This window comes from Heterodontus francisci, chromosome 24 (genome assembly GCF_036365525.1).
Source record: "Heterodontus francisci isolate sHetFra1 chromosome 24, sHetFra1.hap1, whole genome shotgun sequence".
Lineage (NCBI taxonomy): Eukaryota > Metazoa > Chordata > Chondrichthyes > Heterodontiformes > Heterodontidae > Heterodontus > Heterodontus francisci.
The window spans coordinates 81179792-81200291 of NC_090394.1; the positions used below are offsets into that span (position 1 = coordinate 81179792).

The following is a 20500-nucleotide window of genomic DNA, read 5'->3' on the forward strand; positions in this document are numbered from 1 at the left end:
CGTCATTGTATGTAATGCTGATTTGGACCTCAAAGCTCCAGTTAATGCTTTCTGTTAACATCGCACAGCTGAACACGTGAAGGACCCCCTACCTGCGCTACTTAAAGGGATCATCAACTACTTGCAGGTTAATTATTGATTGATTTCTACTGTAAGTTGCTGTGATTATAGAAGTTTTTGATGATTTCTAGAGTTCTTTAAAATTGCGAAAGTCTACAGGGGAGTGGTGTGGCATAGAACATAGAACATAGAACATACAGCACAGAACAGGCCCTTCGGCCCACAATGTTGTGCCGATCCTTTGTCCTCTGTCAAGGACAATTTAATCTATACCCCATCATTCTCCTTTATCCATATACCTATCCAAAAGCCTTTTGAAAGTCCCTAAAGTTTCTGACTCAACAACTTCCCCGGGCAAGGCATTCCATGCCTCGACCACTCTCTGGGTAAAGAACCTTCCCCTGACATCCCCCTTATATCTCCCACCCTTCACCTTAAATTTATGACCCCTTGTAACGCTTTGCTCCACCCGGGGAAAAAGTTTCTGACTGTCTACCCTATCTATTCCCCTGATCATCTTATAAACCTCTATCATGTCACCCCTCATCCTTCTCCGTTCTAATGAGAAGAGGCCTAGAATGTTCAGCCTTTCCTCGTAAGACTTATTCTCCATTCCAGGCAACATCCTGGTAAATCTCCTCTGCACCCTCTCCAAGGCTTCCACATCCTTCCTAAAATGAGGCGACCAGAACTGCACACAGTACTCCAAATGAGGCCTTACCAAGGTCCTGTACAGCTGCATCATCACCTCACGGCTCTTAAATTCAATCCCTCTGCTAATGAACGCTAACACCCCATATGCCTTCTTCACAGCCCTATCCACTTGAGTTGCAACTTTCAATGATCTATGCACATAGACCCCAAGGTCTCTCTGCTCCTCCACATGCCCAAGAACCCTACCGTTAACCCAGTATTTTGCATTCATGTTTGTCCTTCCAAAATGGACGACCTCACACTTTTCAGGGTTAAACTCCATCTGCCACTTTTCAGCCCAGCACTGCAACCTATCCAAGTCCCTTTGCAGACGACAATAGCCCTCCTCGGTATCCACAACTCCACCAACCTTTGTATCATCTGCAAATTTACTGACCCACCCTTCGACTTCCTCATCCAAGTCGTTAATAAAAATCACAAACAGGAGAGGACCCAGAACTGATCCCTGCGGCACGCCACTGGTAACTGGGCTCCAGGCTGAGTATTTACCATCTAAGACCACTCTCTGCCTTCTATCAGTTAGCCAATTCTTAATCCAACTGGCCACATTCCCCACTATCCCATGCCTCCTGACTTTCTCCATAAGTCTACCATGGGGGACCTTATCAAATGCCTTACTAAAATCCATGTACACCACATCCACTGGTTTACCCTCATCCACTTGCTTGGTCACCTGCTCAAAGAATTCAATCAGGCTTGTGAGGCAAGACCTACCCCTCACAAAACCGTGCTGACTGTCCCGAATCAAGCAGTGTCTTTCCAGATGCTCAGAAATCCTATCCCTCAGCACCTTTTCCATCAACTTGCCTACCACCGAAGTAAGACTAACTGGCCTGTAATTCCCAGGGTTGTTCCTATTCCCTTTCTTGAACAGGGGCACAACATTTGCCACCCTCCAATCACCTGGTACCACCCCCGTCAGCAGAGAAGATGAAAAGATCATTGCCAGCGGCTCTGCAATTTCATCCCTTGCTTCCCATAACATCCTTGGATATACCCCGTCAGGCCCGGGAGACTTGTCTATCTTCAAGTTATTCATGTGCTGAAGGACTATCTCCTGACTTCCTCACAAACCATATTCTCCCAGACATGGGTGCAGTAGTATGCATTCCCCTTGAATTACAGCATGACAGGGTAAATGAGCAGAATTGGGACAGGCTGCTGCTGGAAGACAGAAGAGGAGGAGAGAGGGAGAAGGGCTCTCAGTAGAAGGCCATATCCACCCAAGGTGTTCAGGGAACTATTCTCCTACCTGAACCTCAGCAAGGAACAGTGTCTCAGACGTCTCTGCTTCAATTAGGATGTTCTCGCTGAAATTTGCCACCTGTTGCAGCTAGAACTGCAACCTTACAGCAGGGTGAGGACGGCATTGCCAGTGACTGTGAAGGTGACCATGCCATGAACTTTAATGTATCTGGTTCTTTCCAGGCTGGAGCAGACGATATTTGCAACATCTCCCAATTTGCTGTCCACTGTATTAAATGTGTTTAATTATATGCAGGTGGAGGGTGTTAATTAGGGTCAGTCTTGAATATATATGAGGAGACACTTACTGAAACTGGGTGAAGGTCTGAGTGAGGAGCTGTACGTTTGTAATCATTTTTACTTTGTAAAATAAATCCAAGAGTGAGTAAAGATTGGCTCCAGCATCATCCTTCAACAAGCTTTCTGGGGTATAATACACTGTTCCATAAAGGAGGTCACTGAGGCTTTGTATTTCAAGAGACCTGAACGCATTTCATTCTCCAGAGAGAAGCAGGCAGAGTGAGTGTGCAACTTGGTGAGGATTTCAGGCTTCCCCATGTTGCAGGGTGCCATTGACTGCACGCATCAGTATTCACCAAGGAGAAGGACTTGGTGGATGATGAGCCTAGGGAAGGGAGTGTAGATAGTCTCCGTCATCTCATTATCAAAAAGGAGGAGATGTTGGGTGTCTTGCAAAGCATTAAGGTAGATAAGTCCCCAGGGCCTGATGGGATCTAAGAATACTAAGGGAGGCAAGGGAAGAAATTGCTGGGGCCTTGACAGAAATCTTTGCATCCTCATTGGCTACAGGTGAGGTCCCAGAGGACTGGAAAATAGCCAATGTTGTTCCTTTGTTTAAGGATAATCCAGGAAATTATAGGCCGGTGAGCCTTACGTCAGTGGTAGGGAAATTATTAGAGAGGATTCTTCGGGACAGGATTTACTCCCATTTGGAAACAAACAAACTTATTAGCGAGAGGCAGCATGGTTTTGTGAAGGGGAGGTCGTGTCTCACTAATTTAATTGAGTTTTTTGAGAAAGTGACAAAGATGATTGATGAAGGAAGGGCAGTGGATGTTATCTATATGGACTTCAGTAAAGCCTTTGACAAGGTCCCTCATGGCAGACTGGTACAAAAGGTGAAGTCACACGGGATCAGAGGTGAGCTGGCAAGATGGATACAGAACTGGCTCTGTCATAGAAGACAGAGGGTAGCAGTGGAAGGGTGCTTTTCTGAATGGAGGGATGTGACTAGTGGTGTTCCGCAGGGATCAGTGCTGGGACCTTTGCTGTTTGTAGTATATATAAATGATTTGGAGGAAAATGTAGCTGGTCTGATTAGTAAGTTTGTGGACGACACAAAGGTTGGTGGAGTTGCGGATAGTGATGAGGATTTTCAGAGGATACAGCAGGATATAGATCGGTTGGAGACTTGGGCGGAGAAATGGCAGATGGAGTTTAATCCGGACAAATGTGAGGTAATGCATTTTGGAAGGTCTAATGCAGGTGGGAAGTATACAGTAAATGGCAGAACCCTTAGGAGTATTGACAGGCAGAGAGATCTGGGCGTACAGGTCCACAGGTCACTGAAAGTGGCAACGCAGGTGGATAAGGTAGTCAAGAAGGCATACGGCATGCTTGACTTCATCGGTCGGGAGATAGAGTATAAAAGTTGGCAAGTCATGCTGCAGCTGTACAGAACTTTCGTTAGGCCACACTTAGAATATTGCGTGCAATTCTGGTCGCCACACTACCAGAAGGACGTGGAGGCTTTGGAGAGGGTACAGAAGAGGTTTACCAGGATGTTGCCTGGTCTGGAGGGCATTAGCTATGAGGAGAGGTTGGATAAACTCGGATTGTTTTCACTGGAACGACGGAGGTGGAGGGGCGACATGATAGAGGTTTACAAAGTTATGAGCGGCATGGACAGAGTGGATAGTCAGAAGCTTTTTCCCAGGGTGGAAGAGTCAGTTACTAGGGGACATAGGTTTAAGGTGAGAGGGGCAAAGTTTAGAGGGGATGTGCGAGGCAAGTTCTTTACACAGAGGGTGGTGAGTGCCTGGAACTTGCTGCCGTGGGAGGTGGTGGAAGCAGGTACGATAATGACGTTTAAGAGGCATCTTGACAAATACATGAATGGGATGGGAATAGAGGGATACGGTCCCCGGAAGTGCAGAAGGTTTTAGTTAAGGCAGGCTTCAAGATCGGTGCAGGCTTGGAGGGCTGAATGGCCTGTTCCTGTGCTGTACTGTTCTTTGTTCTTTGTTCTTTGTGTCTGTGCCAGCCACCAAACACCTATCTATTCTAATCCCATTTTCCAGCACTTGGCCCATAGCCTTGTATGCTATGGCGTTTCAAGTGCTCATCTAAATACTTCGTAAATGTTGTGAGGGTTCCTGCCTCTACCACCCTTTCAGGCAGTGTGTTCCAGATTCCAACCACCCTCTGGGTGAAAAAATGTTTTCCTCAAATCCCTCTAAACCTCCTGCCCTTTACCTTAAATCTATGCCCCCTGGTTATTGACACCTTTGCTAAGGGAAAACGTTTCTTCCTATCTATCCTATCTATTCCCCTCATAAGTTTGTAATACTCAATCATGTCCCCCCTCAGCCTTCTGTTCTCCAAGGAAAACAACCCTAGCCTATCCAGTCTCTCTTCATAGCTGAAATGCTCCAGCCCAGGCAACATCCTGGTGAATCTCCTCTGCACCCTCTCCAGTGCAATCACATCCTTCCTATAGTGTGGTGCCCAGAACTGTACACAGTACTCCAGCTGTGGCCTAACTTACATTTTATACAGCTCCATCATAACCTCCCTGCTCTTATATTCTATGCCTCAGCTAATAAAGGCAAGTATCCCATATGTGTTCCTAACCACCTTATCCACCTGTGCTGCTGCCTTCAGTGATCTATGGACAAGTACACCAAGGTCCCTCTGACCTTCTGTACTTCCTGGGGTCCTACCATCCATTGTATATTCCCTTGCCTTGTTAGTCTTCCCAAAATGCATTACCTCACACTTCTAGCAATCCTATTATTCTGCTGGAGCACAGATTGCTGGACCGCTGTGACACCCTGCAAGCCCCTTTGAACAGTGATGTCTGCAGCCATGATGGCAGTAGTCTGAGCCTGCATGGCACCAAGCTGAGGTTTCATGACCTCAGTCGGAGCCTCCAGACGTTGTCTGGCTTCTGGTTATGCTGCAATGGACACTGAGATGTTGATGAACAGACACTGCATCATGGTCGAATTGGTGTTCTCAAGGAGTTGGCCATCACTTCCACACTGGAAAGGGCTGCAATTGCTGCATGAAGCATTGTGCCAAGTTGGATCTGGACTCCTCCATGATCCTTGGCAGTGACAACAGGTTCTGTGGCAGGTCTGCCAATGTACCAAGCATTTCAGTGTGTATGTCCATCAGCTATTTTGATCCTTGACAGTGACAACTGACTTTCTATCAGACTCAAAAGCAAAATACTGCGGATGCTGGAAATCTGAAATAAAAACAGAAAATGCTGGAAATACTCAGCAGGTCAGGCAGCATCTGTGGAGAGAAACAGAGTTAATGTTTCAGGCCTGTGACCTTTCATCTTTCTATTAGGCATGTCAATGCAACCAATATTTCTGTGTACATATTCATCAGCCTTCTTCTGCAGGCCACCTTATTGAAATCCTCATCTAAATCCTTTGCAGCAGAACCTGTGTGTAACCTCACCCTCGCACGAGCTGGCATCAGTGCTACCTGTACCTCACCCTGGCTACAAGCCACTCATGTCCGGTGACTCGCTACATGCAGATCCCACCTCTAAGCTCTCCTCTCAATGTCTGGTGTCAGTATCTGAACTGGTGAATATAAACTTAGTTCCCGAGTTACCGACTCCATTCCTCTCCCTGGCAACTGTCTGAGGCTGACTCAGACTGTTCATAGCCTTGGTATCATACTTGACGCGAGACGAGCTTCCAATCACACATCCACCATCACTAAGGCTGCCTATTTCCATCTCCATAACATTGCCCGACTCTGTCTCTGTCTCAGCTCATCTGTTGCTGAAACCCTCACCCATGCCTTTGTCACCTCCAGACTTGACTATTCCAATGCATTCCTGTCCGACCTCCTGCATTCTACCCTCCGTAAACTTGAAATCATCCAAAACTTGCACCGAATCCCATTACCCCTGTGTTCACTGACCTACATTGGCTGCTGGTCAAGCAACATCTCAATTTTAACATTCTCATCCCTGTTTTCAAATCCCTCCATGACCTCGCCTCTCCCTATCTCTGTAATCTCCTTCAGCCTCGCTACCCTCTGGGATATCTGCACTCCTCTAATTCTGGCCTCTTGTGCATCACTGATTTTAATCGCTCCACCATTGGTAGCCATGCTTCAGTTGCCTAGGCCCCAGCCTCTGGAAGTCCCTCCCTAGGCCTCTCCACCTCGCTTTCCCCCTTTAAAACACTACTTAAAGCCTACCTCTTTAACTAAGCTTTTGGTCATCAGACCTAATGCCTCAGTGTCATACTTTGCTTTATAATGCTCCTGTGAAATGCCTTGGGATGTTTTCTTACACTAACAATGTGATATAACTATAAGGTGGTGGTGGTGATCTGGCTATGATTCGATTAGTAAAAGTGGAACCAAGTAAAAGTAGCGCTGGGACAGTGATGGAAAGGCATTGGGAAGGATGGTGTTGTCAACCATATCAACGACTGAGGAAAGATCAACAAGGACAAGGAGAAGGAGATGAACAATGTGTCAGTGTAATTTAGTTATGGCTAGGGCACAAACTGGATTGCAGAAATTCAAACATGGAGTTGCAGGGAGGAAGGGCAGATATTTTAGAGGCAGCAGCACATTACTGGAGTGTGGAGAGGAAAGGGAAATTGAAGATGGGCTGTAGGACAGAGAGCTTTTTTTTATTCATTTGTGCACATCGCTGGCTAGGCAAACATTTAGTGCCCATCCCTAATTGCCCTTGAACTGAGTGGCTTACTAGGCCATTTCAGAGGGCATTTAAGAGTCAACCACATTACTGTGGGTCTGGAGTCACATGTAGGCCAGAGCAACTAAGGATGGCAGATTTCCTTCTCCAAAGGTCATTAATGAACCAGATGGGTTTTACTACAATCAACAATGGCTTCATGGTCACCATTAGACTAGCTTTTATTTCCAGATTTTTTATTAATTGAATTCAAATTTCACCATCTGCCTTGGTGGGATTCGAACCTGTGTCTCCAGAGCTTTAGCCTGGGTTGATGGTTTATTTTTTGAGGGGAGTTTATGTCAGGATATTTGGAATTTGTGGGGTGGAGGGAAACAGTATCTGAGCTGCCATATAAACTGTTACAGTATTGTATACAGTTTAACAGGTTATCTTGCAACTGCTATCCTCTGTTGTCAAGCTTTGTGGGAAAGAACTTTCATGGTTCCACTCCTTTCTATCTGAATGCGGTGAGTGCATCTTCATCAATGGTTTCTGTTCCCTAACCCACCCCCTACTATCGCCTCTGAAGGGCTGTGGAGGATTCATCCACTCCTCTTCTGCAATCACCTGTGCCTTTTCTACACAGGCAGCGGAAGCTTCACTGTGAGTTACTGACCTTAAACACTTCCAACATCTCTGTTCTGAATGACTCACAGCTCCCTTCTCCTGGACATCAGAAAGAATTGAAGCCATCATTATCAACCCCCACCATGAACTGTAAAGCAAAAGCAAAATCCTGTGGATGCTGGAAATCTGAAATGAAAACAGAAAATGTTGAAAATACTCAGCAGGTCTGGCAGCATCTGTGGAGAGAAAAACAGAGTTAACGTTTCAGGTCGATGGCCCATTGTCAGAACTAGACGTTCTGTGTCTGCAATTTTTCCCACACTTCTGTTCTCACCCATTCCCCTCCCTCCATGGTTCCCCTTGTCCTCATCCTCCACCCCACCAGCCTCCGTATTCAATGGATCATCTTCTGCCATTTCCACCACCTCGAGCGCGATGCCACTACTAAACACATCTTTCCCTCCCCTCCCCTTTCAGCATTCCACAGGGACTGTTCCCTCCGTGACACCATGTCCACTTCCCAAGGCACCTTTCCATGCAAGCGCAGGAGATACAACACCTCCTCCTTTCTCACCATCCAAGGCCCCAAACACTCCTTCCAGGTGAAACAGTGATTTCCTTTACTTTCAGTTTAGTACACTGTGTTTGCTGCTCACGATGTGGTCTCCTCTACATAGAATCTTAGAAAGACTTGTGGCACAGAGGAGACCATTCAGCTAATTGTGTCCATGCCGGGAGATCAAATAAAGATTGGATGACCGCTCTGTGGGACACCTCCAGTCAGTTCCCAAGTGTGGCCCCAAGCTTAGAGTCGCTTGCCTTTTTAATACTCCACTTTGCTTCCACTCTTGACCTTTCTAACCTTGGCCTTATACACTGTTCCAATGAAACTTAAGGGAAACTTGGGGACCAGCACCTTATCCTCCAACCTGGCAATTTACAGTCTTCAGGACTCAATACTGAGTCCAACAATTTCAGATCATAACCACTGCCCCCATTTTTCCAACAGCAGCTGTTGGTTCTGATTCTGTTTTTCCCATTTCCACCTCCACTAGACCCACCTTTTTGTTTCTTTACCTGTCCCATTACCTTCTCCTTTTGCCTTGCACTATCATCTTTTTTGTCATTTAATCTCTCCTGCCCTCCAACCTATCACAAATCTTCCCTTTTGTTCTTCCCACCTCCCCCTTTTCCCTGCCTCTGTACTCACTTAAAGCCTTTTACATTTCTAACATTTTCCACTTCTGTTGAAAGGACACAGACCTGAAACATTAACTCTGTTTCTCTCTTCACAGATGCTGCCTGACCCGCTGAGGATTTCCAGCATTTTCTCTTTTTATTCTACTATGAACTCTGCTGATTGACCACTCACTCAGACTGACCCAGTCCTTGGACCACAAGCTAAGCTTTAGACCCCATGGAAGGAATGATGTAACTGGCTATTCTCGCTAGCTGTGAATAAGCTGTAAAAACAGATTGATGGGTGTTGGGAAGATTTCTGTGCATTTACTCCATGTTGCTTATCTCACTTGTGTAGTACAACAACTCTCAATTTCTATTTTCACAGAGATCGCAACAGTGTCTCCCCGATGGGTGGCGAGTAGCACAGAGGAGCCTGCAGGTGAGTGACAAGTAGATGTCTCTGTCTGTCTTACACCAGAATGATATGAGGAGATTTCCTAGAAAGGAGCAAAATGTTGTGTAGTGAACTTTAATATCTGAGGCAACAACAACAGTTGAGCGCAGAAAATGGAATCTAGCAGAGAGGATTGTAAGCCCCTTCATTATTTTCTATTCTTTCACAGGATGTGGGCGTCACTGGCCAGGCCAGCATTTCGTGCCCATCCCTAATTGCCCTTTAGAAGGTGGTGGAGAGACACCTTTTTGAACCGCTGCAGTCCTTGTCCAATTCTTGGGGCTGTGGCTGGTTACTGTGTACACCAACTTTTTGTAGTTGATTTACCAGCCACAGGCTGAACTGTAGCCAACCCCAACATGAGGGCTTCAGAATTACTGCACATAATCCTTTTGCTTTAGTCTGACACAATACAGATCAAATCTGACTGGAGAAAGTTGTTTGCTCAGAGCACAGGATCACTAGCTATGACAATGTTTTATTAAAGATGAGAAGAAAGTATTGAGCTCCTTGCATCAGTCAGCATGTACTGGTCACATGTTTGCTGTATTCCTGTTTTGATTAGAAAATCAGTTGGTTCCAATTCTAGTCTGACTGCTGACCAGGCCTCTCCATAACAGGCGGAAAGGGAATCCAAAGAGACTTTCCAGTGTAAGTGCATAGCTTGATATTCAGAAGTGCAATTCCCACCCACAGGAAGTAGTCTGCATTTAGAGGTGCCACAGGAAAAAAGATTGGGAGAATGAATAGAGAAACAATACTCGTTACTCGGAAAACCTTGGTAGACTGGGAACTCTGTAGCATCACATGTTCTAGTTTGCTACTGAATCACACATTCAGCTGCCATGTGACACTGGTACAGTATGCTGCTAATATTTTATTGTGTGGGACTGTGAAAACTGTGTGGTACAGCATGTGGAGAAGTTAGAGCTGTACTCTTAGAGAAGAAAAGGTTATGAGGAGATTTGATAGAGGTCATAGTGTCATAGACCACAGTCATAGTCATTACGGAACAGAAGGAGGCCATTCAGCCCATCAGGTCCACGCTGGTTCCCTGTAGAGCAATCCAATCAGTCCCATTCCCCTGCAAGTTTATTTCTCTCTGGTGCCCGTCCAATTTCCTTTTGTAATCAGTCATTGTCTCCGCCTCCACCCCCCTCGTAGGCAGCAAGTTCCAGGTCATTACCACTCGCTGCATTAAAAAAAAATTCTTCCTAACATCCCACTGCATCTCTTGCCCAAAACCCTAAATCTATGTCCCCTAGTACTTGCATCATCAGCTAATGACACTTAATCAAAATCATGAGGGGTCTGGACAGAGTAGATAGGAAGAAACTGTTCCCATTGGTGGCAAGGTCGAGAACCGGGAGAACACTGATTTAAGGTGATTGGCAAAAAAAACAATGGTGACATGAGGAAGAATCTTTTTACACAGCGAGTGGTTAGGAACTGGAATGCACTGCCTGAGAGTGTAGTGGAGGCAGATTCAACCGTGGCTTTCAAAATAGATCAGTTCCTGAAGAGAAGAATTTTGCTGGGCTACGAGGAAAGGGTGGGGGAGAGGAATGTGTTGAGTTGGTCTTGCAAAGGGTCAGCATGGACATGGCAGGACAAATAGCCTCCTTCTGTGCTGTAACCATTCAATGATACAGTGTGAGATTGGTCAAGGCTGTAGAGCAGAGCAGCAATTTGGATAATAAAAAGCAGTGTGTGTCAGGAAGGAATAGCGAGTGTAACAAAGGTAAGAGGGCATTAGTGACTAAGGTGAATGCAGAGAAAAACAGAAAAAAAAGCTAAAGGTGCTATGTCTGTGTGAAACATTTGCAACAAAATAGATGAATTAATGGGTTTCATCTAATAGCCATTTTGGAGATATGGTTGCAGAGTGGCCATGTTTGGGAACAAAATATTCCAGGATACTTCTCTTTTAGAAGAGATAAGCAAAAGGGAAAAGGAGCAGGGGTATCCCCGATAATAAAGGATGGGAGAAAGACAGTTGAGAGAAAGGATCTTAGCTCAGAAAATCAAGATGTAGAATCAGTTTGTGTGGCGCTAAGAAACAAGGGGCACAAACATTGGTGGGAGTTGCTTATGGGCCCCCTAACAGTAGTGGTAATGTAGAATAGGGTATAAATCAAGAAATTAGAGGTGCAAGTAACACAGGTAATACAGTAATCATGGGGGACTTTAATCTTCATATAGATGGACAAATCAAACTTCTAGTATGACTGACAAGTTCATGGAATGTATGTAAGGTAGTGTTCTAGATCAGTATGTCGAGCCAAGCAGGAAATGTGTTTTGGATCTAATATTGTGCAATGAGACAGGGTTATTCAATAACCTTGTAGCAAAGGAGTCCCTGGGGAAGAGTGATCATAACATGATATAACTTTATAATGAGCTTAAGAGGGATTTAGTGAAGTCTGAAACAAGAGTCTTAAATCTAAATAAAACAAACTATGTAGGTATGATGGGCTAGTTGGTTAAAATCGATTGGGAAACTACATTTAAAAAAATGATGGTAGACAAACAATGGTTTGCATTTAAAGAATTAATACATAATTTGCAACAAATATACATTCCTTTTAAGACACAAAAAACCCACAGAAAATGTTGTTCAACTATGGCTAACAAGGAATTAGATCGTTTTAGATCAAAGGAAGTGGCTTATAATGTTGCCAAAAAGAATAGCAAGCCTGAGGATTGGGAGGATTTTAGAATTCAGCAAAGGAAGACTGAGAAAGTGATTAGTGAAGAGAATGAGAGGAGACTAGCAAGAAACATGAAAACAGATTATAAACATTTCTGTAGGTATATAAATAGGAAGAGATTAATGAAAGTAAACGTGGCCCCATTAGAGACAGAGAGGTGACATTATAATGGGGAATAAGGAAATGGCAGAGACATTAAACACATAATTACTTTCTATCTGTCTGCATGGTAGAAAATATAGAGTCTGGAAATAATGGGGACAAGGGTTTAGCGAGAATGAGGAACTTGAATCAGTGTAAGTAAAGAAATAACACCGGAGAAATTCATGGGACTAAGTGGTGACAAATCCTGCAGCTGACAACCTGCATCCTAGGGTTTTAAAAGAAGTGGTTGCAGAAATGGTGGATGTATTAGTTTTGATCTTCTTAAGGGGATGGTAGCACAATGGTAATGTTACTGGACTAGTAATCCAGAGGCCCAAACTGATTCTCCAGAAACACAAGTTCAAATCCCACCCTGGTATCTGGGGAAATTTAAATTCAATTAATAAATAAATGTAGAATAAAATGCCAGCCTCAGTACTAATGATCATGACATTACTGGATTGTCATTAAACACCTATCTGGTTCACGAATGTATTCCAAGGGAGGAAATCTGTCATCCTTACCCAGTCTGGCCTACATGGGACTCCAGATCCACAGCCATGTAGTTGACTCTGAAATGGCCCAGCAAGCCATTCAGATGTATCAAACCACAACAAAAAATTTGAATAAGAATAAAGTTGGTATTGACAAAGGCACATCCTGCCCAGTTAATCCTGCAAAGTCATCCTCTCTAACATCTGGGAGCTTGTGCCAAAATTGGGAGAGCTGCTCCACAGCCTAGTCAAGCAACAGCCTAACACACCATCTATCATAGTGGGATTCAAACCCATGTCCCCAGAGCATTAACATGGGCTCTGGATTATTAGTCTAATGACATTAACACTACACCATCACCTTCCCGGAAGAGTCAGGGACAGCCATGAAACCTAAGACTAAATCTGTGATGTCGGAGATTTGGGGGGAGAAAGGGTAGTAGGTTAAGTCAAGAATGTATACATGTTTAAGAAAATGTTGGATTAAAAAGACTTGGGGGGAGATGTAGAATACGGGCATGCAAGGGTTAAAAGAGCAACCCCTCCCACTGTAGAGATGATGATGTAACAGTCACATGGTAATGAGTTTTTCGAAGAAGAGAGTAGCAGCACAAAGGATGCTAGCTAAGGAGACTTGAGGAGAGTGTAAATAGTAATGTATATATAATAGTTATTAATTGATCTAATCTAGACTCCCAGGTGTTATTCACAACATCTTAGCTATGCTACAATTATTACTACAACAACAACATGCAACAGATGCAAACTCCAATGCCCTCTGTACCTGCATTGACCCATCTGGTTCAAATTAGATGTAGTCCCCTGCCCTCCAATATAGGACAACTGTGAACCGCCTGATGACATGATGAGCTGCTGACTGACTGCGAGTTGCCACCTAGGTCCATAGCTGATCACTGGAATGACCTGGTTGTACAAAAGTTTAGGCCGACAGTTACCTTGATGGCTGTAGGACTGCCATGGTGCGGATTGGGGGTGGGGGGTAGACGTGAAGCCTCAGATCATTGTGGATCAGATAACAAATGTCTGAGACCATCTGCCTGGATCGGTGCACAGTAATATAAAAGAAAAATACTGCAGATTCTGGAAATCTGAAAACAAAAAGTGCTGGAAATAGTCAGCAGGTCTGGCAGCATCTGTGCAGAGAGAAGCAGAGTTAACGTGTGCAACGAGACCTGGGTGTTCTCGCACAGCAGTCGCTGAAGGTAAGCATGCAGGTGCAACAGGCGGTAAAAAGGGCAAATGGTATGTTGGCCTTCATAGCGAGAGGATTCGAGTGCAGGAGCAGGGATGTCTTGCTGCAATTATACAGGGCCTTGGTGAGACCACACCTGGAATATTGTGTGCAGTTTTGATCTCCTTGTCTGAGGAAGGATGTTCTTGCTATAGAGGGAGTGCAGCGAAGGTTTACCAGACTGATTCCTGGGATGGCGGGACTGACGTATGAGGAGAGATTGAGTCGGTTAGGATTATATTCGCTGGAGTTCAGAAGAGTGAGGGGGGATCTCATAGAAACCTATAAAATTCTAACAGGACTTGACAGGGTAAATGCAGGAAGGATGTTCCCGATGGTGGAGGAGTCCAGAACCAGGGGTCTAGTCTAAGGATACGGGGTAAACCTTTCAGGACTGATATGAGGAGAAATTTCTTCACCCAGAGAGTGGTGAGCCTGTGGAATTCACTACCACAGAAAGCAGTTGAGGCCAAAACATTATATGTTTTCAAGAAGGAGATAGATATAGCTCTTGGGGCGAAAGGGATCAAAGGGTATGGGGCGAAAGCGGGAACAGGTTACTGAGTTGGATGATCAGCCATGATCATAATGAATGGCAGAGCTGGCTCGAAGGGCCGAATGGCCTACTCCTGCCCCTATTTTCTATGTTTCTATGTTAGGTCAGTGGCCTTTATCAGAACTCCCCTCCTACAGCACTGGCACTCTGTCATTTGCAGTAGATCTGATGTCCTGAATAGTGCCCTCTTCCCCTTACAGCCAACATTTCCCCTCCCCCACTACTGTGTTCCTCTGGGCTCCTGCAGACCAGGAGGATGCCTCCACTGAAGCTCCTCCTCACTACTCTGTCCAATGTCAGAGTAATCTGCTCCCATTTCCACTCCCTCAGCTGGCACTTGTTTGTTCACCAGGGCTTCCTCTATCAACCTCTGCTGCCCAGGTGATGCCAGCAGCTGGTCACCACTCTCAGGACTCCTACCTCTCACTGTTTATACATACAAGCCTCTCAGTGCCAGTGATGTGTCACCACTTGAGCAGCCGTGCTTTATTCTCCCCCTTTAAATGATTGACCAGTGTATGCATTAGCCCTCATGGATCCACTGTGTTCACGCCAGCTGAACGCTGACATGTTCCACACACTGCGTGTTCCCCGTGCCTCTCGACTGAAAATTTGAGACTGCCCCTCTGAGGCCTCTTACTGAACTCAATAAGCTGAACGAGCACTTAATTGGAGGCATGCAGGTTTCAGAACCTCCACCTCCACTGCCATCACATTCTGAAGGTGGCAGGATCCAGTGCTGCCCTCTGGGAACACAATTTTCAAATCATGCTCACACATGCTCCCACCCCCACCTGATGCCATGAGACGTCATGGGGTCTGATGTCAATGACTCCCAGGGCCACTCCCTCCCGACTGTATACCACTGTGCCGTCACCTCTGGTGCTCTGTCCTGTCAGTGGGAACTTGAATTATTAATTGATTTCAATTAATAAATCTGGAATTAAAAAAGCTATGAAACCATGAAACCATTGACCATTGTCAATTGTTGTAAAAACCCATCTGGTTCACTAATGTCCTTTAGGGAAGGCAATTTGTTGTCCTTACCTGGTCTGGCCTAAATGTGACTCCAGACCCACAGCAATGTGATTGACTCTTACATGCCCTCGGAAATGGCCTAGCAAGCCACTCAGTTCAAGGGCAATTAGGGATGGGCGATAAATGCTGGCCTAGCCAACAACACCCACATCTCACAAACAAATTATAAAAAAGATCTTATTCCAGTCTGAGTGGGATGATCTGCCTTTCTGGTAAGTCTGGATCACTGACTTGGTTGATTTCTAATAAGGATTGTTTGCTTTGGGTTTGTTCAACTTCATCTGGGTCTTCCAAATGAATGATGTTTCCCCTATTTCTACATAGAATCAGAGAAAGTTTACAGCACAGAAAGAGGCCACTTGGCCCATCGTGTCTGTGCCAGCCAAAAACATTCCACCCATTCTAATCCCACCTTCCAACATTTGGTCCGTAGCCCTGCAGATTACGGCACTAGAGGAGCATGTCCAGACTTGTTTTGAATGAGTTGAGGGTTTCTGCCTCAACTACCCTTTCAGACAGTGAGTTCCAGACCCCCACCACCCTCTGGGTAAAAAAAACTTTTCCTCACCTCCCCTCTAATTTTTCTACCAATCACTTTAAATCTATGTCTCTTCGTCACTGACCTCTCTGCTAAGGTGAATAGACTCTTCGCCTCCACTCTATCCAGGCCCCTCACAATCTTTTACATCTCAATCAAATCCCTCCTCAGCCTTCTCTGTTCCAAGGAGAACAACCCCAGCCTATTCCAATCTTTCCTCATAGCTGCATTTTTCCAGTCCTGGCAACATCCTCGTAAATCTCCTCTGTACCCTCTCTAGTGCAATTACATCCTTTCTGTAATGAAGTGACCAGAACACAGTACTCAAGTTGTGGCCTAACCAATGAGTTATACAGTTCCAGCATAACCTGCCTGCTCTTATATTCTGTACCTCGTCTGATAAAAGGAAAGGATTCCATATGCCTTCTTAACTACATAACGACCTGTCCTGCTACCTTCAGGGATCTGTGGACATTCACTCCAAGGTTCCTCACTTCCTCTACACCTTTCAGTATTTTCCCATTAATCGTGTATTCCTTTGCCTTGTTTGACCTCCCCAAATGCATCACCTCACACTTCTCCAAGTTGAATTCCATTTGCCACTTTTCTGCCCATCTGACCAGACCTTCAATATCTTCTGCAGCCTACAGCTATCCTCCTCGCTATCTAGTACATGACCAATCTTTGTGTCATCTGCAAACTTCTTGATCATGCCCCCGACATTTACGTCAAAATCATTAATATAGACCACAAAAAGCAGGGGACCCAGTACTGAGCCCTGTGGAACGCCACTGGAAACAGCCCTCCAGTCGCAAAAACACCTGTCAACAATTACCCTTTGTTTCTTGCCACTGAGCTAATTTTGTATCCACCTTGCTGCATTTCCCTGGATCCCATGGGATTTTATTTTTTTAACCAGTCTGTCATGTGAGACCTTGTAAAAAGCCTTGCTAAAATCCATGTAGACCACATCAACTGCACTACCCTCATCTATCTTCCTTGCTACTTCTTCAAAAAATTCGATCAAGTTGATCAAACAAGATCTTCCCTTAACAAATCCATGCTGACTATCCTTGATTAACCTGTGCCTTTCTAAGTAACAGTTTATCCTGTCTCTCAGAATAGATTCCAATAATTTGCCCACAACTGAGGTTAGACTGACTGGCCTGTAATTATTCGGTCTATCCTTCACTCCCTTTTTAAACAGAGGTACAACGTTAGCAGTTCTCCAATCCTCCAGCACCACACCTGTATCCAGTGAGGACTGGAAAATGATGGTCAGACTGTCCACTGTTTCGTCTCTTGTTTCTTTAACAGCCTGGGGTACAGTCATATGTTCCCTTCTGTTGTGTGTACCACATACAATCTCTGGTCGTTTTCATCTCTGTGGATTACAGTACCTTCCCTTTCTAGGTCATGTATTCATACTCTTTGCCCTTCACTCAGTTTTGGTAAGTCTCTGACACAAAATCTTTTGTTGTAATTTTGAGTTTGTTGCCTTCTGTAAGAGTTTTCCCAGCCTTTTACTCTCTCGTAGTCTCAGACATTCAATCCTGGAAGCAATTTTTAGGCAACAAAGACAGTTACGTTCTTATCTTGCTGCCCATCAGTAACTCTGCAGGTGATATCCCATGAAGAAATAAAAAAAGTGTGTGGACTGTGGGCATCGCTGGCTAGGACAGCATTTATTGCCCATCCCTAATTGCCCTTGAGAAGGTGATGGTGAGCTGCCTTCTTGAACCGCTGCAGTCCATCAATGGTGTAGAACAATACATTAGAAGTGATTTAGGAAGGCCTTCATTCTTCTTCAATAAGGGCTTTATGGTTCGAACACCTTATTCCGATTCACCATTCGACTTGGATAACATGGTGAACTTGTGAGATGTTGAGATCCTATTCTTGTCACAAACTGTGTGAAACATGCATTCGCTAACTGTGATCCGTTGTCTGACAGTATTTCATCAGGGATACCATGTATCGCGAAGATGTCTTGTAGTTCTCTTATAACTGCTTCAGTTGTAGTTGAAGACAACCTTCTCACTTCTATCCACCTTGAGAAGTAATCAATGATGATTATGTAGGACTTTCTGTTGAACATGAATAAATCCATGGACAAAACATGGACAAAAGTGCTGAACATGAGGTGAGGTGAGAGTGACTGCCCTTGACATCAAGGCAGCATTTGACCGAGTATGGCATCAAGGAGCCCTAGCAAAACTGAGGTCAATGGGAATCAGGGGGAAAACTTCCGCTGGTTGGAGTCATACCTAGCACAAAGGAAGATGGTTGTGGTTGTTGGAGCTCAATCAGCTGAACTCCAGGACATCACTACAGGAGTTCCTCAGGGTAGTGTCCTAGGCCCAATCATCTTCAGCTGCTTCATCAATGACCTTCCTTCAATCATAAGGTCAGAAGTGGGGATGTTCGCTGATGATTGTGCAATGTTCAGCACCATTCGTGACTCCTCAGTTACTGAAGCAGTCCGTGCAGAAATGCAGCAAGACTTGGACAATATCCAGGCTTGGGCTGATAAGTGGCAAGTAACATTTGCGCCACACAAGTGCCAGTCAATGACCATCTCCAACAAGAGAGAATGTAACTCACCTCCTGACTCCCCAAAGCCTATCCACCATCTACAAGACATAAGTCAGGAGTGTGATGGAATACTCTCCACTTGCCTGGATGGGTGCAGCTCCAACAACACTCAAGAAGCTCGACACCATCCAGGACAAAGCAGCCCGCTTGATTGGCACACCATCCACAAACATTCACTCCCTCCACCGCCGACGCACAGTGGCAGCAGTGTGTACCATCTACAAGATGCACTGCAGCAATGCACCAAGGCTCCTTAGACAGCACCTTCCAAACCCGCGACCTCTATCAACTAGAAGGACAAGGGCAGCAAATGCATGGGAACACCACCACCTGCAAGTTTCCCTCCAAGTCACACACCGTCCTGACTTGGAACTATATCGCCGTTCCTTCACTGTCGCTGGGTCAAAATCCTGGAACTCCCTTCCTAACAGCACTGTGGGTGTACCTACCCCACATGGGCAGCAGCGGTTCAAGAAGGCAGCTCACCACTACCTTCTCAAGGGTAATTAGGGATGGGCAATAAATGCTGGCCTGGCCAGGGATGCCCGCATCCCATGAATGAATAAAAAAAATCCATACCTAGTCATTGCAAAGGTCTGTTCAGAAATTGAGTAGTTATCAGAGGTTCACGCTGTTCTGGTCTTTGTATTGCACAGATCTGGCAGTTCTGGATCAGATTTACGATGTCTTTGGATATTCCTGGCCACTGCACTGAAGATTGTGCCCTTGCTCTGCACTTCGTTAGTCCCATACGGCCCTGATGTAGACAGAATTACAGAATCGTTACAGTGCAGAAGGAGGCCATTCGGCCCATCGTGTCTGCACTGGCTCTCCAAAAGAGCAATTCACTCAGTCCCATTCCCCTGCCTTCTCCCTATAACCCTGCACATTCTTCCTTTTCATATAACATTCTAATTCTCTTTAGAATGCTTCAATTGAACCTGCCTCCACCACGTTCTCAGGCAGTGCATTCCAGACCTTAACCACTCGCTGCGTGAAAAAGTTTTTCCTCATGTCGCTTCTGCTTCTCTGACTAAATACTTTAAATCTGTGCCCTCTCGTTCTCGATTCTTTCATGAGTGGGAACAGTGTCTCTCTATCTACTCTGTCCAGACCCCTCATGATTTTGAATACCTCTATCAAATCACCTCTTAGCCTTATCTTCTCCAAGGAAAACAGTCCCAACTTCTCCAATCTATCTTAATAACTGAAATTCCTCATCCCTGGAACCATTCTCGTGAATCTTTTCTGTACTCTCTCCAATTCCCTCATGTCTTTCCTAAAGTGCGGCGCCCAGAACTGGACACAATACTCCAGCTGAGGCCGAACTAGTGTCTTATACAAGTTCAAAATAACTTCCTTGCTCTTGTACTCTATGTCCCTATTAATAAAGCCCAGGATACTGTATGCTTTATTTACTGCTCCCTCAACCTGTCCTGCCACCAATGACTTAAGCACATGTACACCCAGGTCCCTCTGATCCTGCATCCCCTTCAGAATTGTACCCTTTATTCTATATTGCCTCTCCATGTTCTTCCGACCAAAATGAATCACTTCACATTTCTCTACATTGAACATCATCTGCCACCTGCCCATTCCACCAACTTGTCTATGTCCTTTTAAAGTTCTACACTATCCTCCTCACAGTTCACAATGCTTCCAAGTTTCGTATCATCTGCAAACTTTGAAATTGTGCCCTGTACACCAAGGTCCAGGCCATTAATATATATCAGGAAAAGCAAGGGTCCCAACACTGATCCCTGGGGAACTCCACTACAAACCTTCCTCCAGCCTGAAAAACATTCATTAACCACTACTGTTTGTTTCCTGTCACTCAGCCAATTTCGCATCCATGTTGCTACCATCCCTTTTATTCCACTTGTTTTCCTTTGAAGGTGATGCCTCTCAAGATACTGACTTCATCTCTATAAGGCCAAAAGCATCTGAGGATTTCTGGCACCTCTTTTAT

The 20500-nt window shown here is 45.1% G+C and overlaps 1 protein-coding gene across 2 annotated transcripts in view; it reads left to right on the plus strand.

The window, feature by feature from the left end:
* LOC137383589 (netrin-3-like) overlaps nucleotides 1–20500 on the plus strand; it is an 856663-nt gene that overhangs the window by 464381 nt on the left and 371782 nt on the right. Inside the window, exons 5-6 of one of the 2 annotated variants that reach the window (XM_068056746.1) lie at nucleotides 69–127; nucleotides 9135–9188. In XM_068056746.1, the coding sequence (XP_067912847.1) occupies nucleotides 69–127; nucleotides 9135–9188 (113 nt within the window). The remainder of the gene's footprint in view (nucleotides 1–68; nucleotides 128–9134; nucleotides 9189–20500) is intronic. The other variant, XM_068056745.1, reaches the window with a different exon arrangement.